Consider the following 24,964-nt stretch of genomic DNA (forward strand, 5'->3'; position numbering starts at 1 on the left):
TTCTAAATCTGTCAAATGTTTCAATATAACAACTGTTTTAGCGGAAGAGTATTCAGTTAACTAGCCTGTAAACATTTGTTAAAACACCTTCTGTGTCAGGTATAGTACTAGCTTATGAGGATACAAAACTGAAAGTGAAACCTTCCCTCTCCTCTGGGAGCTTCCATCATATCAAGGGACATGGCATGCACATGGAAAAGTATATATAGAATACCTGATGGCCTTGGTTGGAGGCACTGACAGCTTGGGGAACCAGTAAGACCCTGTGTAAAAACGGGCATTTGAACTGAGTCTTAAAAGAAACCAGGGCTTTGAGCAGTGGAAGTGAAGAGGGTGTACATTTCATGCATGGGGGAGGGCAGTGCAAAGTACGGCCAAGAGATGGAGTGTCATGTATTAGGAATAGCAAAAAGGCTAGATTGAATGAATAGTAGAATGTGTGGTAGGGAGTAAATATATAATAAAGCTGAAAATCTAGGAAGGAGCAAAGTTGTGAAGAACTTTCAGTGCCAAGTGAAGGAGTTCATATTGATTGTAAAGGTGATAGGGAGCTGTTGGAGTTTATTGAGTTGAAGTAACACGGTCAGGCACAGCTAGGTGGCACAGTGGTTAAGAGTGCTGGGTTCGGAATCAGGAAGACTCATCTTCCTGGTTCAAATCCAGCCTCAGACAGTTGCTAGCTGTGTGACCGTGGCCAAGTCACTTAACCCAGTTTGCCTCAGTTTTCTCATCTGTAAAGTGAGTTGGAGAAGGAAGTGGCAAACCACTCCAGTATCTCTGCCAAGAAAATTCCAAATGGGGTCACAAAGAGTCAGGTATGACTGAAACAACTCAACAACAAGAAAACATGGTCAGACTAGAACTTTAGGAAAATCACTTTTGCAGCTTTGTGGGAACATGGATTAGAGTAGGGAAGGACATGAGGCAGGAATATCAAATAGGACATTTTTACAGCTGTCTAAGCAAGAGGTGAATTAGAATTAGCTAATTAGCTGTGTGAGTGGAAAGGATGTGTATGCAAGAGATATTGTGGAGACAGAAACAAGATTTGGCAACTGAGTAGGTATGTGGAATGAAGGAGAGTGAAGAAGATACCACAGTTGAGAACCTTGGTGACTGAGAGATGGTGTTAACCTCAACAGAAGTAGGGAAATTTAGAAGAGAGGTGGAATTTGGGGAAAAAGTAATGAGTTCTGTTTTGGACATGTTGAGTTTGAGATGCTTTTGGGACAGCCAAATACACGATAAGCAGCTGGTGATGTAGGAGTAGGGCTCAAGAGAGAGACTAGAGCTGCTATACACATCTGGCAGTCATTGCCATGGACATGATCACTGAACCCATGGAAACTGATGAGGTCACCAAGTAAGAATATAGAGAGGAAAGAGGAGAGCACCCAGGACAGCCTTAAGGAAACCTACAGTTAGTGGGTATGACAAGGATGATGATTTTGCCAAGGTGGCTGAGAAAACAGTCAGATAGACAGGAGGAAAAGCTGGAGGAAGTCACTATGAAAATCCAGAAAAGAGAGTATCTAGGAGGAGAAGGTGGTCAACAGTATCAAAGGTTCCAGAGGGGTAAAGAAGGATGATTGAAAAAAGCCATGAGATTTGACAATTCAGAAATGAGTTGGTAACTTGGAGTGAGCTGTTTGAGTTGAATGTTGACATTAGAAGCCAGACTGCAGAGGGTATAGAGAAGGAAAGGCATTGCATGTAGATAGTTTTTTTAGCAAGAAGCTGGAAGAGGAAAAGAGTTATAGGATGACAGCGCTGGAAATAGTAGGAGCTAGTGGAGGTTTTGGGGTTTTTTGTTTGCTTTTTACATTTATTGCTATCTTTTGCTCTTATATCACTTATATTTTCCACTGTAGTCTTCCTCCAGTCCCATCCCATGTCCATTATGATAAAGAATAAAAGAAGAGGAAGAAAGAAAAAGTTCTGCAATGCTAACGTACATGCTGAAAAAGTTTGTCGTATGCATTATTTCTCACGGACCACCACCTCTGCAAAGAAGTGCAAAGGGGTGTTCTCATTTCTCTCCTTTGGGGCCAAGCATGTTCATTATAATTTTTAAAGATTTTTTATTCATTTTGCACTTCAATACAAAAAGACCAAAAAAAGAACATTTCCACACATAAAGCATAACATTAAGAGAGGATTCAGTATAAAACCATGAATTTCCATTGCACCGTTTACTTTTCTTAAAACTATGTAATAAATACTGCTTATCATTTTCAAAGCTTCCCTGCTTTTTTGTGCTCCTTTCTAAGTTTTCTTTTGTTCTCTGCTGTGCCCTTTTTATTTTTTTTTCATTATAATTTTACAGTGATTGGTTTTGGTTCTTTTCTTGCTGTTTTCATATTATTCAGTCATTTTTCAGGCATGTCTGACACTTTGTGACCCCACTTGGGATTTTCTTGGCAGAGATACTGGAGTGGTTCGCCATTTCCTCCTCCAGCTCATTTTACAGATGAAGAATTGAGGCCAACATGGTTAAGTGACTTGCCCAGGGCCACATAGCTAGGAAGTGTCTAAGGCCAGGTTTGATTCAGGAAGATGAGTCTTCCTGACTCCAGGCTTGGCACTCTGTGCACCAACTAGGTGCCTTGTTCTTTCCCTTTACATTGTTGTAATCCATATGTATATTGTATTCCCAGTTCTGCTTAATCTACTCTGCTGCAGTTCATATAAATCTTTCTATGATTTTCTGTACTTATCTTCATCATTTATTACAGCACAGTAATATTCCAGTCATTTCTCAGTTGAAGGGCATCTACCTTATTTTTAGTTCTTTGCTACCTTAAAAAAGACTGCTGTAACAAATAGTTTGGTGTGTATGGGGCTTTTATTTTTGTCATTGACCTCTTTTAATATATGCCTAGCAATGAAATCTCTTGAGTCAAAGGCTATGGACATTTTCTTCACTTTCTTTGCCAAATTTAGAATTGCTTTCCACAGTGGTTGGACCAATTCACAACTCCAACAATGCAGTAGTGTCTGCCTTTCCATGGCTTCTCTAATATTAACTCTTCTTATATTTTGCCCTCTCTGTCAGTTTGCTGGGGGGAAGCCCCAAGATTGTTTTGATTTGCATTTCTTGGTGAAGCTTTTTTTGTTTTTGTTTTTAAGGATGAAAGAGACTTGTGCATGTTTGTTGGCTACAGGGAAGGAACCAGTAGATAAGGAGACATTGAAGATTAGAGAGAAAGTGGGGAGGATTAGATACAATCTGTTGGAGAAGACAGGATGGGATGGGATCAAGGATGCAAAATAATACGCATCAGAAAAAAACAGAGGACAAATAAATGCTGAGCTGTATGGTATCAATTATATAAGTATAATAGGTGTTCAAAGAGGGAGATAAAACCCTAGACAAAATCAATCAGAGGAGGCTTAGTAGAATAAATGAGATTTGAACTGGGCCAGAGCTGGTTTTGGTTTTGTTTTTTTTTTTAGTTTGGTAAACAGTATTTTTGTATCCTTAGGTATTTGAGGCAGAACAGTATGGCTGTCCACAACGTGCCCAACGGATGAACACAGCTTTTACTCCATTCTTACACCAGCGGAATGGCAATGCAGCCCGTTCTCTCACATCATTGACAAGTGATGAAAATTTGTGGGCTTGTTTGCATACCTCCTTTGCTTGGTAATGATCCTTTGATGAAAAGGCCTTACTGCTCCCATTAAAGTAATGAGCCTACTGGTATTTGTATTACGTCAGTATCCATCATGAAATTTGGTTTCGATGATATATTAAGGAATGTGGTGACTCTCAAATGGGTGACTCATTGCTTATTTGACACTGGCTGAGTTCTGTAACACTTGTTAAATTGAGAAGTATAAAAACACAAGCTAAGTGGGATTAATTGGTGGGAATTAGTCTTTTTCCTTTTCTATAGGCTCCTGAAAGCTTGTGGCAGTAGACTGACTGAGAAACTCCTAGAGGGAGCACCCACAGAGGATACATTGGTTCAGATGGAAAAACTTGCTGGTAAGTGAGCCTTTGCGTTGTTAGCTAAATTTAGGAAAGGTCTCTTTCTAGGGTGAACTTTGGAACCATCTTACTGTGACACTGAGAATCTTACTGTGTTGTATACTTAAATCTTACCCTTCTTAAACAAGTTTCTACTTGTACTTCTTTGGAGCTTGCATAAAGAAATGTTTTCTCTAGCTGGAGTTGGGAGTCTTTTGCTACTCTTATGGAAAGTATCAAGTAAAAGGAACTCTTCATCTTCTTTCCCTGTTTCTTTTGGCTAAGCACTTAACTTTTGTAGGTAGGTCTCCTACTCTCTGCTGAATAGGGAGCTAAAGGTTTGAAATTTAAACCTAAATGTTTAATGTGTTAGAAACTTAGTCAAGTCTTCTATTGGTGATTATTTGATTCTTGGTGGAGTAGATGATGTCAGAAGTAAATGACTCAGATGTGGTTGAATTCAGGTGGAGTAAAACTGAGTGGAAGGGAGAAAAGTTTAAGAGCCTCTGGTGGAGAACTTGATGGAATAAATGAAGTTAGAAATACAGTATTAGGAAGGGATAGAGGAGCCACTGGTAAAGATGCAACCAAAAAGAAAACAGTATCAAAGAAACTTTTTAAAAAATACACAGAAGAAAACTGAAGGAAGTTCAGAGGGAGACACAGACAAGCAGAACATCTTTGAAACCAACATATTGAATTTGTTATATACTTTTTAAAAAGCTACACATGAAAGTCAAAATTTCACAGTCTTTTTCTCTTTGTATATGGAAATATTTGTCAAGTTCATAATAGAGACTTTTTTTAAAAAAAAAAGCAAGAAATTAAGAGTTATTGGGTTTATCATCACAGTTCAATCTTTTAGTCTGCTTAATTTGAGTCCACTGTTTACAGCGGCCAACACCCCAAACTTCCTGAGAGAGTCTTAAAATCCTTTGTATAAGTGGTCTGTTATAGCTTTTGGACCATTCTCCGTTGGCCATCTTTTGATATAATAGGTTCAAAGTTAAATATGCTTAAAGCGCGTCTCCCATGTCACATGGCCAACAAGTTGGTGGACTAGAGTTTTCTTTTTTTTTTCTTTTTTAGGCAGTTGGGGTTAAGTGACTTGCCAGGGTCACAAAGCTAGTAAGTGTGAAGGGTTTGGTCTGAGGTCACATTTGAAGTCAAGTCCTTCTGACTTCAGGGCCAGTGCTGTATCCACTGCGCTATCTAGCTGCCCCTAGACATTTTCTCCATTCCCCATTTACTCTCAGAACACTCTTCCTTGACAAAACAAAAAGGTGAAATATGCTCCAGATAAAGAACAATCAAAGCTGAATCCACAGGACAGAAAGAAAAAAGAACCCTGATAAGGTAAAAACCTTATGAATTAATCTTGGATAACTATAATCCTTAACCTAGTCAGCACCCTTTCCGCATCTGTCATCATGCTTCTGTCAGGGAAGAACAGACTGATATAAACCAATCCCCAGAAGCCAGCCCAGCCTAGCAGCTGAGTGACCTGTCCAGCACAGATGCCACATCTAGGGTCTCCAGGAAGGGAGAAAGGATTTAGTAGAAGTAGTTGTGGGTGATCGCTTTGCCACACTGTTGCCTACACGTGTGCCTCAATACCATGTATTCTGACCTTCCTTTGGTAAAAGATAATTAAGTTGGGGCAGCTAGGTGGCACAGTGGATAGAGCACCGGCCTTAGAGTCAGGAGGACCTGAGTTCAAATCCGGCCTCAGACACATAACACTCAACTAGCTGTGTGACTCTGGGCAAGTCACTTAACCCCAATTGCCTCACCAAAACAAACAAACAAACAAAAAAGATAATTAAGTCTCCTGAGCTGATTGTGATAAAGCAGTAATCATCAAAAAACATTTGTTAGTGGTTAAAAATAGAACCAACTATACAGGGAAGAATCAGGGGAGAAAAATGAACTCCATAACCTAGTGTTTGATAAACTCTGAGGTTTCACCATATACCTAGCAAATTGGCAGATGGGAACAGTCAGTAGTTAGAGATATTGTGGAAGACAGGCATAGAACTGTACTGGTGGAATTGCGAATTGGTCCAACCATTGTGGAAAGTAATTTTGAATTAGGCAAAGAAAGTGAAGAAAATATCCATAGCCTTTGACCCAGAGATTGCACTGTTATATTAAAGGAGGTCAGTGACAAAAAGAAAGACCCCATATACATCAGAATATTTATTTATTTTTTCTTTTTTCCATTTAAAAAAAATTTTTTTGGCTAGGCAATAGGGTTAAGTGACTTGCCCAGGGTCACACAGCTAGTAGGCGTTATGTGTATGAGGTTGGATTTGAACTCAGGTCCTCCTGAATCCAGGGCCGGTACTCTATCCAATGCACCACCTAGCTGCCTCCACCAGAATATTTATTACAGAAGCCCTTTTTGTGGTGGCAAAGAACTGACAACAAAGTTAGAAGCTCATCAGTTGAGAAAAAGCTAAACCATTTGTGATACATGAGTGTAATGGAGTATCACTGTGCTGTAAGAAATAATGAATATGATGAGTACAGAGAAGCGTGGACAAACTTATATAAACTGATGCAGAGCAAAAGAAGCAGAAACGGGAACATAACATGCACACTAATTACAACAGCGTGAACAGAAAGGACAGAAATAGCAATAAAACAACCACAACTGAATGCTGCAAAATGATAGTGATTGAGCTTGTCCCCAAAGCAGACTTGAGAAGACTCCTTTTACTTCTTTGCAGAATGTGTAGGGCACCGTGGGGGTGTGGAACAAATGTCAGAATTTTTTGATATGTTCGTTCATTTTGCTGAACTTGCTTTTTTCCTTCCTCTTTTTCAGAAATTCTTTGTTATTAAGGATGGCTCTTTGGGATGGGTTTGGAAGAAGAATATAGTGGAAGATATAGGTGATCTAAAAGCACAGGATCAAAAATTTATTTTTAAAAACCTATTTTTACTAGCCTAATCTGTCTGCTAGCTGTTGTCTCAGTTCAGCTACCATATAGGTCTAAAAGGAAACAACTTTTGATCTGTAATCATTTTAATCTGTAATTACAATATGAAAAAAAGTTCTGAGACCTTTAGCTCTGTAGAATGAACAGTTCAAGGAAACAACTTTTCCCATGCTGTCTTGTCTGTCTAATAGACTTAGAGGAAGAATCAGAAGGCTGGGACAACTCTGAAGGTGAAGAGGAGGAGAGAACTCTTTCAGTGCCAGAAGTCACAGATGGGCGGGAAATAGCCAAATGCCCGACCACTCCCTCTTTGCTCTGTGGCAGCTGGCTGCCTCGAAAGCTATCCGTCTTCAAGTCCCTCCGACACATGAGACAGGTGGGCAAGAGAGGGCCCTAATTCTAAACCTGGGGAAAATGTCTCTGTCGTTCCAGAAAGAGTTGGGATTTCTCTGTCCTGTGTATCCAGTGCAATTTCTTTTGGCCCCCTCATTTTCTTTTCTTTTCTTTTTTTTTTTTGCTTTTAGGCAATTGGGGTTAAGTGACTTGCCCAAGGTCACACAGCTAGTAAATGGCAAGTGTTTGGTCTGAGGCTGTATTTGAACTCAGGTCCTCCTGACTTCAGGGCTGGCGCTCTATCCAGTGTACCACCTAGCTGCCCCGCCCCCTCATTTTCTCACTAGTGTTGGGCACAAAGGAGTTGGACCAAGCATTGTGATTGTACTTCACATTTCTGTAGTGTAGGTCTTACTCCAAGTTTTGTAGGTAAGAAACTGAAGCTTCCTAGAGGTCAAGGGATGGTCATATGTGGTCACACAGCTAATAGGGAGGAGTGTGACTTGAACATAGATCTGACTCTAGTCCTGTGACTAGTCCTGCAGTGTTTCTCACATGTAACAGAGAACTTAATGGCAGGGATTATTGTTAGATGTAGGAACAGGACCTGTGATTTCAGTCGTATAATTTTGTCCCATGTGTTGAACACCTTTCTGTCAAGGCAAGTCAGCATTCTCTGTGCAGCTGAGGGTCAGAGAGTTATCTGGAGCACTGAGGGGTAAAGTGACTTGCTCAGGGTCACACAGGCAAGAGGCAGCCGAGGCAAGACTTGAACCCAGATTTTCTTGGCTTCAAGGCCAGCTTCATGCACTGTGGCACATTGCTTTCTCAGTGAAGGTTAGCAAATAGTCTTAAGGGTTGAGGGTAACTCGAGCCTTTCGGTAAGAATAACTGACATGTATAATTCCTTTCAGGATAACAAAATCTTTTTTATGCACTATTGCATTTGATTGTCCCAATAATCTGTGGTAGGTATTTGATGTATCATTTTATTTTATGGATAAGGAAACTGATGAGAGTAGTTTCATAAACTGTAGCACAAGGATTCAGAGAGATTGGCTTGCACTTGGTCACACATCTAATGTTAGAGGTAGGATTTAAACCCAGGTCTCTCCAATTTGAATGCTTTTCTTGCTACACTGTGCTGCCTCTAGCACATATATGTGTCTGTTACCACATTTGTATGTAACTGAATTCATTAATGATTAAAAGTGGGCTTATCCCAGTATCACCCATCTGCACGTGAAGTGAACTGGTGCTCATCAAAACCACCACCATGCATTTGACTCCAGGTGTGCCTACTCTGGTTGTTTGAGTAATTCCAGATCAAAAGGCCTTTATTTGCATTTTGTTAGAGATATGCCTTTCCACAGATGTTAGTGGAAAGCATACTGTGCAGGGAGTCAGGAGACCTGGATTCTGGTCCCAGGTCTGCTGTTAGCTAGCTGTGTGACTTGGGTTGCGTAAACTCCTGATTTTGTCTAATCTTTAGTTCCTTCTCTGTAAAAGGAGTGAGTTGGACCAGATTTCTATGGTCCATTTAGCTTATAAAAGTCTATAACTTGTTTCCTTTTAGGAGAGAGTTGGTGATGCAGAATGAGACGTATGTTGTAAGATGTGGCTAGTGTGGTGGTTCGTTTTATTACCTGTACTTGATTACAAGAGAGTGTTCTGTGGGGGGGAGGTTTTCTGGTAGGGTGAGGCATTACATTATTGGGAAGTAATAGCAATGTAAAAAAAAATCACTAAATTACTTTAACTCTGATTTTTTTGAAGTACAATTATATTAGTATGTCTAAGATGACTGGTAGGTATACTGTTTTCTTTTTTTGGGGGGGGGTCAGGGTTTGGGGAAAGTGTTATGGTCCATTTATAAACTTAAAGCAATCATTTATGTCTTACTATATATACATATATGTATATATATATACACATATATAAGCATATATATATATATTTTTCCTATCTATATAGTGGTTTCTTAAAGGCTACTTATCTGGGGATAGAACTTTCATGTTCATAGTGTAACAAAGTGTTTGGTTCCATAAACAGTACACAAAAATTTTCTTACCTTGTATATTATTTAATCCTCATAACACTACAAATAGAATAGCTTATCTCTATCTTAGAGAAAGGTAAAATGTCTTATCCAAGATGGCACAGCAAATTAGAAGCTCCTGGTTTAGTTGACTTTCTCCTTCTTCCCATTGGAATGTTACTGAAATGCTAAAATGGACTTAATGGGGAAGGGCAAAAGATTTTGAAATCATCTAGTAAGCATTATACTTTCTTTTCTTAGGTCTTAGGCGCACCTTCTTTTCGCATGTTGGCATGGCATGTACTAATGGGAAACCAGGTCATCTGGAAGGGGCAAGACATGGATCTTGTCCAATCAGCTTTTGATGTTCTTCGGGTAAGACCTTGTCAGAATTTCTTCTGTTTCCCTTTATTTAGTCCCTTCCATATTTTTCAGAGGAATTTAGGTCCATAATTTTTTTTTTTAAAGTAAGGCTACACATAGCTATAGGAAAACATCTTGAAAACGCTCAGCAATTAATATGGCTGGCATGGGTTTTGTATTTTATAATCACACACTGAAGATAAAAGAAACCATAGTGTTTTGGGTTATCTCTTTTTTTAAAGGAAAAAATCTAGATTTTCAAGGTTGATCACTAAAACATAGACTTGATCACTTCTACCAGTTTTCTGAACCTTTCCAGGAGTTCTATTTGTGATTCCCAATTTTCTCAGGAAGGGTTTAATGTCATCCTAGATCTTTTTCTTGGGAGATTATTGAGTAATAGGAGGATGAGGGATTCCTCCTGTAAGGAGAAGGAGACTGATAGAATATTTCCTAAAAAATCCTTCTGCAATCTGATGATGGAGAACAAATTTGAGACTTGAATCTAGATCCATCTAACTGTTGTCATTTAAATCAGTAGACACACTGAATAGCGTTCCTCACAAGAGTGCAAAAATGCTCAGGATAACATTTGCCCCTTCTCTCAAAGAGTTGACAATTTAGTCAGGAGACAGGAAAGGAAAAGTAAACTTAACTATGAATAACATAAAAGATAGATAATGATCTGAGATCATCAATATAAGAGTTATTTGCAGAACTGAATTGTCATGAATCAGTGCTAAGTGAATGGTACAGAGAGCAAGGGCCATGGAAATTTGGGCTGGAGTGTTCTGGAAAGACTTCACAAAGGAGAAGAGGCTTGAGCTGGGTCTGAACAGATGTATAAGGTTTGGGTAACAGGAAATAAGGAGGGCATGGCATAGTTTTGCTCATTATTACTGTTTGTGTCATCTTTAGACCATGCTGCCTGTAGGTTGTGTCCGAATTATCCCCTATAGTAGCCAGTATGAGGAGGCATATCGATGTAACTTTCTGGGACTCAGTCCTCATGTTCAAATACCATCCTACATACAGACTTCTGGTAAGTTTCTATCACTTGGAGTCCATGGAAACATACTACTTTATCTTTTCCTTCTTTACCTCATTTAAGGGACATGTGTATTTATTTTAGGGATCTGGAAGTTTGACTTCTGGGCCTTCATCATAGAACTAAAGATGTGTGTATTAGCAGCTAAGCTTCTCTTCTTATAGAGCACAACTTTGAGACGTTGGCCCCTGCACTTAGTATGGATGTGATGATATATACTGTAGCACCTCTCATCACATGCACCTCTTTTAATTTCTCTTCTCTTTCCTTATCCTCCTTCATATTTTTTTCTATTTCACTTTTTTCCTTCTATGCTTATTGCTTAGGTCTGCCATTGGCCCCCAATACCACAGTTGTTTCTTATAGCCCCATTGTTACTACTTAGAACTAAAGGAGTTATTCACCCCTACTTTTGACATTAAGGATTCAAACTTAACTTGAAATGTACTTTCTAAGATATTAAGTAATGAAGTTGTTGGGTTATTTCTTCCACTGGCAATTTTTACTAGTAAATACTAACTTGTGACCATTCTAGAAGCTTTTTGTTGATGATTTTTTTACTTCTGCTCTTCTGCACAGTTCCTTAGTGGTTATATCCTGGTTATGCCTTCTGTATAATATTCATTTTCACTTCTTTGGGCACTGTTGCATACCATGCCTCAGAGGCCATATAGAATGGACTGATCACATGGTGAGGGCAAGGGCACAGGTGTGTAGCCCAAGTACTCCGCTGCTATCCTTGGGATGTTGGGAGAAATAAGGAAGGCTGCTCTAGCACATTGAGCAGCCTCCTATGGACCTGGGGAAGGTGAACTTGTGGAAGGACGTGGATAAGAGTTGCACAGGATGAGTGAGCACGAATGGGATGTGAGCTGCATTATTGGAGGGAACATCTAAATTTAGGAGAGTACAGATCCACTCGAGTACTAGCTCACTCTTCTACTGTGATTAACAGTGTCCCAACTCTATAAAATCTTTTTTTTTTTTTTTGGTGAGGCAGCTAGGATTAAGTGACTTGCCCAGACTCACACAAACTGGCAAATGTCAAGTGTCTGGTCTGAGGCTGGATTTGAACTCTGGTCTTCCCGACTCCAGGTCTGGTGCTCTATCCACTGCAACACCTAGCTGTCCCATTCTGTAAATCTTTGAAAGTAATATACACATTGATGAAGGTATGAAGAGACAGATCATTGCAAGCAATATACTAGATCATTACACATTTCAACAGTGACACAATTGACTATAGAAAATACATAATTCTACTGATTTCTGTCACCAATTTAATTCTACACTGTCCTCCTCTCATATGAATCCCTACTTTTCTTACCATTGGCCCCAGCTAATGCCCAGTCAAGCCTCAGTCTTGGATCACTCCCACCATTTCTTGCCTTCACACCTACACACATGCTACTGAATGAAGATGGATAAATCACACAGCTCTTCTGATACCACTATAGATTTATGTTATACAACCTCAACTGGGCCCTCTCTGCTGCTAGGCAACAGAGAATCAACTCATTATCCCACTCTTCACTGTGGCTCTTCCAGCCCTTTTCATTCTTCTTCAAATCTCCCGTAGTTCCCTTGCCTCCACTCTCTCAGCTTAGAAGCTTGCCTCATGTATACAGAAAAAACTGAGGCCATTCACTGTGAACTCCTCCTTCCTTCTTCCTCATCTTCTGTCACATAAGTGCCTTTTGCCACTACCTCATCCTTCACCCTTGTCTCACACAAAGAAGTGATCCAGGGCCCCCCTCCTCCATCTGTACAAACAGTCCCATTCTATCCCATCTCTTCCAGCAGGTTGCCCCCTCTGTCATCCCCACTCTTTCACTTATTTTCAATAAACATTTATATTGCACCTATTATGTGCCAGGCACTGTTCTAAGCACTTTTATTTGTTTCCAAATATCTCATTTGATCCTCACAACAACCCTGGTGTTATTATCACTATTTTACAGGTGCTGAAAATAAGAGTAAGTGAGGTTAAGTGACTTGCCTAGGGTCACACAACTAGTAAGTGTGTAAAGCTTGAATTTAGGACTTGATGGCTCCATGCCCAGCACTCTTATTTCACTGAACCACCTCACTGCTCAGTGTTTTTAATTACCCTTTAAGCTTTTCATTGAAACAAAGACCCAGGTTTTTTGAAATGGCTATCTTCTGATGATAGTATACAGACATAAGCCATTGAATACTACAGGCTTTGAAGAACTGAAGGTACCCATCCCCCAAAGGGCAGTGGAGAAGTATGTGGTTGGCACATAGTTGCAGCATATTGCAACAAAGATGTATGTAGAAGTAGCGTAAAGGATATCATCAGAGAGATATTTGATCAGAACAAGAGGCAGTCTAGATATGTAGTGACAATCAAAGAATAGCATAAGATCACAGAATTTGAGAATTAGGAGGACTTCAGCAGCCCTGGCTACAGCTAGGCGAGAGAGTGGGTAAGAGCACTGTAGTTGATGTCAAGAAGACCTGAGTTCAAATCCTGCCTCAGATGCTTACTAGCTTTGTGACCCTGGGCAAGTCACTTAGCCTTCTCAGCTTTAGTTTCCTTATCCATGAAGTGGGGGTAATAATGGCACCTGTCTCACAGAGCTGTTGTGAAAATCAAATGAGATAACATGCATAGTGCTTTGCCAACCTGCTGTCTATCCATGCATTTCCCATCTCATGCTCATAAAGGTTTTTGTTGTACCCAAGACATTATGTTTTATCATTATCTTAGATTCATATCTATTACTATCAAAATCCTTTTGGATTATTAACATCTATTTGTTAGCCATCCCTCCTATTTTTGTGTCTACTACAAATTTTATGAGCATACACCTATACCTTTATCCATGTTATTGATAAATGTTAAATAGCACAAGGCCAAGTAAAGATCCCTAGGTTACTCCACTGGAGACCTCTTGCCATGTTGACATTGAATCATCAACAAATACGCTTTGAGTCTGACTATCCAATCAGTTCTTAATCCATTTGATATATTATTGTCTCATCCAGATCTCTGTGTCTTCTCCACAAGAATAGGATAAGATACTTTTATCAAAAACTTAGCTAAAATTTAGGTAAACTATATCTACAGAATTCCCCTTGTTTCTTAGTTTAGCAGTAATGTCAAAAAAGGAAATAAGATTAGTCTAGCGTGACTAGTTCTTGCTGAAGCCCTGTTGATTCTTTTCAATCATCATTTTTCTTAATTAGTTGCTTGCTAGCCATCTCTTTAATAATTTGTTCTAGAAATTACCCAGGATTTGAAGTTAAAGCTCACTGACCTGTAGTTTGCAAAGTCAGTTTTACTCATTTGAACATCAAGACAACTTTTCTCTTCTCCAAGCTTGTGTTACCACTCTCATTTTCTAGGATTCTTCAAATAATTGTCACTGATAGCGGCAATCACCTCTATTAGTTTTTTTCAGTACCCAAAGGTGTAATTTATCTGGGCAATTGAATTCATCAAGGGCAATTAAGTTCTCTTTTAATTCTCTCCTTTGTTATCTGGGGTATTTATTCCCTCCTAGTTGTTTTTGTTCAATCATTTCCAGTCTAAACATTATTCTCCTTTACAGTAAGAGAAAATGGAAACAAATTAAGAATTGAGCAACTCTGCCTTCCCTCTGTTGTTAATTCTACTCTCCACAAAGGGCCTTTACTTTCTTTGATTCCCAGTTTTTGTTTTTTATTGATCCCAGTTTTTGTCAGCTCAAGCTTCCCTCTCTAGCCTCAGCTCATCATGGACTTTAGCATTCCTGACGCCATTTTTACAAGACCATGCCATGCTCTTACACTCATCCTCTGTTATGTGGCCTTGCTTCCACCTTCTTTACAGTTCTTTTTAAAACCACAATTGATGTGAGTTTGTTGTGCATTCGTATCGGTCTCTCCAGACAAACCACATTTTTCTTTCTTACCTGGAATTGTTTCCTTTTGGGTCTTCAGAATTTCATTCTTGAGTATCTCCTATCCCACCTGAGTTAAATTCCCTTGAGACACATGGGATTCTATCAAACTTCTCCTTAAAACTCTTTAAAAACAGCTTTATCAAAATTTAGGGTGTTTGCCAGACTAGACCCAGATTTCATCTCCTCTTCGTGAACTTTAGGGTGAAACAGTCATTTCCCCCAGCGTTCCCATCATTTCTGCCTCAGCAAGGAGTTCTTCACTATCATTGAGAATCAGCTTAGACTAGCATATTCCCCTTGTTGTTTCTTCTACCTTTTAAAGAATGAAGTTATCTCTAGGGTGAACCCATCAATTACTAACTGCTGTGCTTTTGGCAGAGAGAGAGCTCCAGCTGATATCTGGATAATTGAAGTCCCTTAGTCCTGCTGTCTGATGCCTCAGTACCAGGCTTAGGATCTGTTTCCCAAACTCCTCATCTTTTCACTCTTTCCGTCCAGTTGATCTGAATGGCGTCTGTTCCAAAGACAAAATCACTTTTTTCTTCCTCTTTTGACCTTTACTCAAATATTGTCATGCCTCTCCCTTTGGTTCCTTTATTTCCTCACAAGAGTATGATACCTTTTTAATCTATAATGCCATGACACTTGGCACCCTCCCCCCTTTTCTTTTAAATAAAGTGTACTCATCTAAAGCAACAGGCCAGTCATGGGTTTCATAACACTACATCCCAGTGATACATAGGAGATCAAATTTGCATTTGTGTATAAATGTTTCAGACTATGGGATTTCACTACTTTCTTGGATTTTCTCTCCTCTGAAGTTCTAGGTGTCTCAGCTGCTCGTCTTCCTTCTTTCTGGCTACTCTCGATAATAAAATATATTTTGGGGAAAATACTGGACAGTTTTCCTCCTCCTCTGTTCCTTTTAGTGTAAAATCCTTTTGATCAGATTTGTAAGACAGCCGGCAAATGGAGCCCATGTGCTCTGTTGTTATTCATGCAGTGTGAAGATCGAGAGGAAGGCACAGACTCCTGTTGTGGACAGTTTATGAGAGGACATGGACAAGAGTCACACAGAATAAGAAGGCATGGATAGACGGCGGTCTGCATCATTTTTGTGGGGGAGACGAGTAGGCGGGGCACATATCCTCATCAATGACAGCACAGATGCATTGACATATTATAACTCACAAAGCACTTTCTCCAAAATAACCCTGGGGGACAGGTGGCGCAAGCATTGTTAGCCACATTTTACTGATGAGGAAACTGAGGTTCAGAAGAGTTCTGTGCCCACAATCTCAAATGAGCAAGTGTGGATGTGAAAACTCAACTGCAGTTCTTCTGATTTAGTCCAGCAGTATGCTTCCCTAGGCTGCAGAGTATGGCCTGATAGGTTTATATCTGGTGTATGTGACAGGCTTTAAAGGATCATTATGAGAAGCAAATGACTGAGCAGAGAAATGGGTTTCTGTTGCCACAGAATTTGCTGTCATTGTTGACGTCCACACAGCCACTTGTTCCAGTGTTTATCCAGTTGCATGTGATGACGATCAATCTCTGAGCAAGTATGAGTTTGTGGTCACCAGTGGAGGTCCCCTAGCTACTGATCGAGGTAGGAACTCCTGAGAAATGTTAATTCTTCATAAGAAAAGACACATGCCATGAAAAATAAGGAAGAAGAGAATGTTTATTCATATATTTTCCCTTTCTTACTGACGGTTCTAATGCTCATCTTGTCTCTCTGTTGTCAGTTGGACCTACCATCTTGAACAAAATTGAAGCTGCTCTCACCAATCAGAACCTTTCAGTGGATGTTGTGGATCAGTGCCTGGTTTGCCTCAAGGAAGAGTGGATGAAGTAATATGATACGATAAACATTTATTAAGTGCCTGCTTAGGTAGAGAGTACTGTACTAGGCTCTAGGAGAAGTTTAGATGAAATGTGTCCTTCGTTGTTAAGGAGTTTACAGCCTAGCAGAGGGATAAAGTGGCAACACAAGCGGTCAAATACACATTACATCATAAGTGCATTGAGGAGCTTACAAAAGAGAGTGTTATACAAAGTTCGAAGGGGAATCATTACTTATGTGGGAAGACAGAAACGTCAAGAAAGGTTTCCTAGAGGAGGTGGTATTTAAGGTGGACTTTTAAAAGATGAGCTGGAAATCAACAAACAGGTAAGGGGGGACTTCCGGGAATAAAGCAAAGTGTGAAGAGAGTCACAGAATTCTGAGACTACAGTGTGTGGTTGAGGGCAAAGTATATAGTCTGGATGGATGTAAAGTTGGGAAAGTAGCATGCATCAAGAATTCAATGCTAGGTAGGTTTGGATTTTTACTTGGTAGGCAGTGGGAAGCCATTTAAGACTGTTAAGGAGAGGAGTGGCATGACCAAATTGATGTCTAAGGAAGATTATTCTGGCCAGAGATAGTTGAAATGTATTGAAGCAAAGAGAAGGGAGCTACTCTAGCACTCTTAAGTAGCTGGTAAGAGAAGCCTGTACTAGGATGATGGAAGTGGGAATACAGAAAGGAGGCAGATGGTGGAAAAGATGTTTTGGGGGTAGAGTTGACAGTCTGTTAACTGATCAAATACAAAAGTTAAGGGGAAGGGAAGAATCAAAGGTAACCCCAAGGTTATAACCACAGGAGACTGGATGAATGCCAATACCATAGATCAGTGGTGTCAGACTCAAATAGAAATGGATCATTGGGGGACACACATTGACTTAGAAAACTACAAATTAACACTGTTTTTGTTGTATTTTGTTAAGCATTTCCTCATTCCATTTTAATTTGGTGGCTCAGTGGAAAAACTCAGTTTTTCAGCTCATATTTGACACCTCTGCCATAGACAGAAATCATGAAATCCAAAAAGGCAGTAGTTACAGGAGGAAAAAAGATGATGAGTTCAGCTTTTAATATGTTGAATTTAAGGTACCAGCTGGATGTTCAGGGGAAATTCAGGGGAAGATTTCCTGGAGGCAGTTCAGATATGTTCCTGAAGCTTAGGACATGAGATGCATTTGAGAATCACCTGCATAGAGGTAGTAGTTGAAGCTATGGAAGTAAACGAGATTACCAAGGAGTAGAGTAGAAAGAGGAAAATAAGAGGGCCAGTTACAGTACTGTGGAGTATACTGACATTAAGAGGTCAAGAAGATGATGACTGTTCAATCACTCAGTCAATCAGTGAGCATTTATGAACTGCCTTCTCTGGGCTTGACACTGCCAAGTACTAAGTGTACAAACACAAAAATGAATCCCTTCTCATAAGGAGCTTACGTTCTGACAGGGAAGGTAATGTACTTATATGAGCATATGCAGAATATTTATATAGTGAATACAAGGTGGTTTTGAAAAGAAGGGAGCTGGGGAGAAATCAAGAAAGGTCTCATGTAAAAGGTGGCAGAGTTGGGTATGTATTCCAGGCCTAGGGGAGACAATCAGTGCAAAGACAGAGACGGACAATGAGATATCAACAGGCTGGTTTAGCTGGAGTATGTGGATCAGAGTGAGGCATAAGAAGACTGGAAAGGTGAGAAAGGGCCAGATTGTGAAGAGCTTTAATTGCCAGATGACAATTCTGGAGTTAATAGAGAGCCATGGTAGTTCATTTGGGATGGGAGGAATTACATGGTTGGAACTGCACTTTGGCAGCTACATAGGGATAGAATGGCAAGGAGATGAGACAAGGAGATGAAATGGTCCAGGTAAATGGTTGATAAGGGATTGAACAAGGTTGGTGGTTATGTGAGTGGAGAGGATGGGACATATTTCAAGATGTGCAGATGAGAAATGACAAGATCTGGCAACCGATTAGAAATTTGGGGAGCCAAGGATGATAACCAAATGGCAAACCTAGTTACTGGAAAGGGTGTGTCCTTGACAATAATAGGGAAATTTAGCAGAAGGATAGGTTTGGAGGAAAAGATGAGTACTGTTTTAGACATGCTGAACTTAAGATGCCTTCCAGTCATCAAGTTCAAAATGTCCAATAGTTAGTTTGTGCTAAGAGTTTGGAGCTCAGGAGAGACTAGAGCTAGATCTGTAGATCTGGGAGTCACTGGCACCTAGCTCAGTCTTCCTTTCCTCCTCAGCTCCTGGCCTTATACTAGAGGACTGTTTACTCAAATTCCCAATTCCTCATTTTTCTCAAATTTTGTAGTGTACTCTTTTGTTCCTCCTTAGCCCTGCATAGACAGTTATATTCTGGAGCTCACCATTACCTACAGGTGTTCTCCTTCCTTGATCAAAGATTTTGGCTTTAATCTTATCCACATCTATCATTTCATCATTGCCTGTGCCTCACCCCTCCTAAACCTATTCCTCACTCTCATTTTGACCTCCAACCCCTCCCCTCTACTGATTTCACTTTAGTCGTCCCTTCTCAACTTGATCCATTTAGTGAATTAGTTCAACCTGATATTATCCTCTACTTTCAAATGCCTTGTTCCTTTGTCCTGTCACTACTTATTCCTTGTCAACCCCCAACCCTAGATTATTCCTACCATCCACTACTGTTCCAACTTAACATGAAGCTAAACAAAGGTGGAAGAAGTTACACAGTATGTTGACAGGTCCATTCTAACTTTAACTGGGTCCTCACTACAGTAAGTCAGTCCTTTTATTCCTCCTTAACTGATTCCCTATCTCACTACCCACAAAAATTGTTGCAAATCTTCTCTTCTCTCCCTAGCCTCCTATACCTCATACTTCCCCCATGCACAGATGAAGGCCTCAATTTATTTTTCTCTGTCTGAAAATCCCTTGAAATCACCCCTTACTCTCCCTTCTCCTTGCCACACATAGCCAACCCTCTGCCTATGTCCTTGATGCCATCCCATTTGGTTTTCTCTACCAAATTGCCCCTCTTTTGCTAATGTTCAAGCTCTTCCTATCTGTTGGTTCCTTCTCTGTTGCCTTCACACATGCCCAAATCTTCCCCCTCCCTAGACCTTCATCCTAGACCATCCCTTCAGACAATTACCCTACTTCTCTCCTCCCTTTCTTAGCCAAACTCTTAGAAAAAGCTGTCCACACTCATTGCCTCCTCTTCCTTTCTTGTACTTACTTCTGGTCTTCAGTCTCACTTCAGAATTCATCATTCAACTGAAACTGCTCTTTCCAAAGTTACCAATGACCTCTTAATTGCCAGGTTCTGTCCTCAGTCTTTAAACTTCTCACCTAACCCTGTAGACCATTCTCTCCTGGATACTCTTTTCTTCTCTGGGTTTTCATGACACAACTTTCTCCTAGCTCTCCTCCTACCTACCTTTCTGTTGGCTCCTTAGTCTCCTTTGTTAGCTCATCACTGATAGCACAAACTTAACGGTGGGTATTCCTCCAGGCTCCATCCTGATCCCTCTCTTCTCTCTATACTCTCATGGTGACCTCATCAGGTCCATTGGTTTTAACTATCATCACTATGTATACTTGCAGATCTATATATCCAGCCCCACCCAACCTGTCCCCTGAACTTTGGTCTCACATCACTCAACTGCCTACTGACTGCTCCAAATTGGATATCCTGGAGACATCTCAGACTCAGAACAACCAAAATACAACTTGGTATCTTTTCCCCAAACCTACCCCTCTTCTAAATTTCTTTATATTTCTTTCAAAATGTACCACTGTTCTCCAGTTCCCTAGGTTTGTAAGATCAACATTATCTCCCCCCTTTCCCTCATTCCATATATCCAATCAATTACCAAATCTTGTCCTTTTCCTCTCAGTAACACCTCTCACATCCACCCCTTTCTTACACACCCACCACCACTTTGGTTGAAGCCCTTATCACCTCTTGCCTAGGCTATTAGAATAGACTCACAATGGTATTTCTGCCTCAACTTTCTCCTTGTTCAAGTCCAGCCTCCTCACCACATTGAAAGTGATCTTTAATCACAGAAGTAAGTGTGTGGAATGAAGCATGTGGCTCTCTATCTTGTGCTCTCCCCTTTTCTCCTTCTGAAAATCTGAGCTTCAGGAACATATCTGAATTGCCTCCAAGAAATCTTCCCCTGAATTTCCCCTGAATATCCAAATAGTACCTTAAATGGTACTGAGATAGGGAATGAAATTCCACTGTCTTCCTTTTGCCTCTAGGATAAAATATAGACTTGTTTGTTTAGCTTTTAAAGTCCCTCACATCCTGGCTGTAACTGTCTTTTCATCTTCATTGTAAATGCCCCCAGAATTCTGCATTTCAGCCAAACTGCCCCTTTTCTCTGATCTTCATACATGATGCTACATTGCCCAACCTGATGCTTTTGTATCTATATGTGACCTCTGTGCCTGGTGCATTGCAATCCTTCCTTACCTCTGCCTTATAGAATCCCTTTCTTCATGACATAGCTCAAATACTACCATCTGCATGAAGCTTTTCGTTAATCCACCAGCTGCTAGTGCCTTCTTAATTACCTTGTATTCTCTATTTCTTCCACAAAAAGGTATATATGTACTTTTTTCCTCTATTAGAATGTAACTCCTTGAGAGTAAGGATTGTTTCATTCTTTGTCTTTGTATTTACAAAAGGGCCCAGTATATAATAAGAAGTTTGTTGATAAAATGATTGGTATGGAGATGGGCCCATCAGAGTCAATGAAGTGAAAGACTAGAAGGAAAAAGGCAGCCAAGAAGGCTGCCTTATGGTACCACCCACATTTAAGTGTTTGTGATGTGGATAATGATCCACAAAGGAGACTGAGAAAGGAGTGGTCAGAGAGCTAAAAGGAAAACTTAGAGAGCACTGTCCTCAAAACTCAGGGAGCAGAAGGTAGGCAATAGTGGCAGATACTGCAGAGAAATAAAGATGTGGATAGGGAAGAGGCCTTTCAATTTGGCAGTTCAGAGAAGCAGTTTCAGTTTAATGATAAGGTTGGCAGCCAGATTGTGGAAAGAAGCATAGGCTGCTTTTTCAAGGAATCCGGCTGAAGAAGGGAAGTGAGATAGAGGATGATACCTTTCAGAGGTGGTAGCAAGGGAGGAAAAAGAGAAGCAGAAGAGAGGGGTATCCAGTAGTAAGTGTCAAAAGTTGTATTGAGATTAGAGAGGATGTGAAAAAAGTATTCGTATCTGATAATTGTATTTGATAATTATATAATGTTAAGGGTAGTTTCAGTAGAGTGGTTGGGGGAAAAATATGACAGCTTTTCAAAGAAGTTTACCCAGTAAAAGGAAAGAGAGAGTAGCTAAATTGACTCGTCAAAGGGAGGCTTTTTTAGAATTGATGAAGACCTAAAGATCCTTGGAGCCAGTGGAAAAAGAAAGTTTGAATATGTATGAGAGAACTGAACAAGGTCCAGGAGGAGATAGAAAGTAACTAAGTCACAGGTGAAAATAGACTAATTAGCCTTGGTGTGAAGTAAATTTATCTTTTCTTCTTTGATGGGAAGAAATGAGAGAAGATTTGATTATGCTTGGAAGGTTTTAGGAATGCATTAAAAGAACTGAGGGCGTTCATTTTGGATGCAGTAAGTATTCTCATTAAGGTTAAGGAGGTTTAGCAAAAATATAACTCAACTTTTCATGAATGTTTTCTTAGTGTTTTTGACTTAGAGTAAAAAAATTACGTCTGGAGTATACGTTAGTGAATAAGGCAGAGACTACTGGCTTATGTAGCTCAGCCTTACCTTCTCTTCTATAGAAATCATGGTTAAATTAATAGAGCATAAATTAGGGGTGGGGAATCTGTGGCCTTCTATGTCCTTGGGTGCGGCCTTTTGACTGAGTCTTAAGTTTTACAGAACAAATCCTTTTGTTTAGGGGATGTGTTCTGGGAAGTTTGGATTCAGTCACCTGAGGACCTAGAGGCCACAGGTTCCCCGCTCCTGGCATAAATCATACAATGAGCTGACCAGGGTTTCCCTTTCCTAACATAATTTATTTTGCCTCTTTGTGGTGTTCTTATTTATGGTCATTTTGTATTGAATAGAGGAAATCATTTAGGTTTCCCAATTCCAATTCTAACACACATAGCTATCTATGCTTAGGAGCAACCAGTTTCTCACATTTAAGAAAATATTGTTTGCTAAGTTGTAGTTTTTCTATTTTAGACTTGACATATAAGGTAGCCTTTGACAGGTAAATGAGTGTTTCTAAAACTTTTATGCATCATTTGCTCTTTAGAATGTCAGTCTGTGGAGCTATTTGAGTTCCACTTTAGCCATATGAGGAGAATCTTGTGTGACTAGAGACACTTGCAGAACTGCCTTGGCCATTGAGTCCTTTGGCTGCCGCAGGAGGGGACTGAACACTGTAATTATTGTGTTTTGTAGCAAAGTGAAGGTGCTTTTCAAATTCACCAAAGTGGATAGTCGGCCCAAAGAGGACACCCAAAAACTTCTGAGCATTCTGGGAGCAGCTGAGGAGGACAATGTAAAACTCCTGAAGTTCTGGATGACTGGGTTAAGCAAGACCTACAAATCACATCTTATGTCTACAGTTCGAAGCCCTACTTCCTCAGAATCTCGAAACTGATGATGTGATGGGAGTGTATCTCAGGATATTTCTCCTGGGAATCTAGTTTTTCATTCCCCTTTCTGCTATACCCCACCATAGGTCATGTGAATCACAAAATACAGATGTCCACAAATTCCACTTGGAGAACTGTAAGTTGCTCAGAAATGAGACATTTGTCACCCAGAAATGTAGACTGATAATCCTAATTTCTGGCCTCCATATGTTAGTTGTGGCTAATCTTGTTTTTCAGCACAGTCTTTTAAACTGTATAAATATCTTCAAACTTAAGAAGGAATAGCGCACCCACACAGTGACAATGCAAAACTTAAAACAGCTGGATTCTTATCTGTATCAGTTCATCTGCTAACATTGGCAGTGGAGAGAGAAGCTATAAGGAAAATTTGCACTTGTTAGCTCTAAAGAATTTTCATCTCAATTTTTAGAAAAGAAACAAGCTGGGGCTAGAGTTGGACTTTGCTACAGATATCATCTTTTTTTGAACACTTCAGATTTGAGATTGAGCAAGAGTTATGTGAGTTTTCAGTTCAGTGGAGAACATTCAGGGTACGCTCGATTCCCTCACTATTTTTAGAAATCTAATCTCAAGGCTGGAAGCTGCTCTGGGTCTTTGGAAAAGATTTCTGAAGTTACAGCAGCTATTTATCCTTACATGCATTTGAATTCTATTTGAAGTGAGAAGAGTAAATAATTATTTTTGGAATGGAAATCCAGTAACAAGCTAAGGATACTCATTTGCAAAATGTATTCTGGCTAGGCTTCTCTATAGTTGCATGTGAAAATAACCTGTGACCTCCAGTTTTGAAGAGGCTTATTGTTTTATATAAAAGTGTTACTTTTGCCTAAATATCAAATATAGACATCTGACTTCCCAACCTGAGAAAACGTGAACTAGAGTCTAATAATAGCATTTTAGATCCTGACTTTTCATTTTATTTAGCCATAATAGGGCATTTATAAAATTTACCATAATTCCATTCAGTATCACTCTGCCGTTCATAACTTGTTAAAGCCTCGGCTAGCGGCAACCAAAAGCAACGTCAAGATTATACTAGATTTTTCAATTTCATTGATGCACCGCACTTGCATTTCTAACAAGACTTGGTGATTTTGCAACAACTTTTTTGCTGATTTATCTAAGGGGGTGGGGGGTTGTGGGTGTTTATTTAAATTATATTTAACACAAAAACTAAGTTTTTATGTCATTGTTAACTCTATAATGCAAAAGCATTAAAACACAATAAAGATGTATTTTTGTAAGCTGGAGAACATAGGTATTTTTTGTTTGTTTGTTTTTTAGGCAATTGGGGTTAAGTGACTTGCCCAGGGTCACACAGCTAGTAGGTATTGACTGTTCGCTCTGAGGCCAGATTTGAACTCAGGTCCTCCTGACTTCAGGGCCGGTGCTGCATCCACTTCGCCACCTCGCTGCCTCAGAACATGCGTATTTTTGATCTAGTACGTGAGACACAGTTGATTTCAGCAATGGAAAGTGTTAAGGACAACTTATAAGAAATAGGTTACCCAATGAAATATATATAATCACAAGTTACTTAGTGATATTGGAAAACCTTCCCCATGATGTAGTTACTCTTTGGAAGATATCAATTCTAGGTATTAAGTGGTTTGCCTCTTAATAAATTTAAAAATAAATCTCATATATTTTTTGGACATGGCCAATTTGGGAAGTTGTTTTGCTGAGGCATGCATGTTGAAGTTTTTTTTTTTCCTTTTTCCAGTGAGGGGAGGGGCAGGAGAGGTAGGTGGGAGAGAAAATAGATTTTTTTCAACTAAAAAGGCTTAAATCTACTTAAGAAGATGGTTGCCTCAAAAGATTACTAAGAGATTGCTTGGACAGGTTAGGCCAATGCAGACAC

The 24,964-nt window shown here is 39.8% G+C and overlaps 1 protein-coding gene across 8 annotated transcripts in view; it reads left to right on the plus strand.

The window, feature by feature from the left end:
- FLCN (folliculin) overlaps positions 1-24,964 on the plus strand; it is a 52,549-nt gene that overhangs the window by 18,641 nt on the left and 8,944 nt on the right. For 7 of the 8 annotated variants that reach the window (XM_078152981.1, XM_078152984.1, XM_078152985.1 and 4 more), the window contains 8 exons: positions 3,486-3,646; positions 3,900-3,991; positions 7,110-7,294; positions 9,551-9,664; positions 10,571-10,694; positions 16,092-16,223; positions 16,363-16,468; positions 22,886-24,358. In XM_078152981.1, coding sequence (XP_078009107.1) covers positions 3,486-3,646; positions 3,900-3,991; positions 7,110-7,294; positions 9,551-9,664; positions 10,571-10,694; positions 16,092-16,223; positions 16,363-16,468; positions 22,886-23,087 — 1,116 coding nt within the window. In that variant the 3' untranslated portion in view covers positions 23,088-24,358. Of the gene's footprint in view, positions 1-3,485; positions 3,647-3,899; positions 3,992-7,109; positions 7,295-9,550; positions 9,665-10,570; positions 10,695-16,091; positions 16,224-16,362; positions 16,469-22,885; positions 24,359-24,964 lie in introns of those variants that run through there. The other variant, XM_078152986.1, reaches the window with a different exon arrangement.

Source organism: Phascolarctos cinereus, unplaced genomic scaffold (assembly GCF_003287225.1).
Source record: "Phascolarctos cinereus isolate Bilbo 61053 unplaced genomic scaffold, phaCin_HiC Scaffold_4;HRSCAF=312, whole genome shotgun sequence".
NCBI classification, from domain to species: domain Eukaryota; kingdom Metazoa; phylum Chordata; class Mammalia; order Diprotodontia; family Phascolarctidae; genus Phascolarctos; species Phascolarctos cinereus.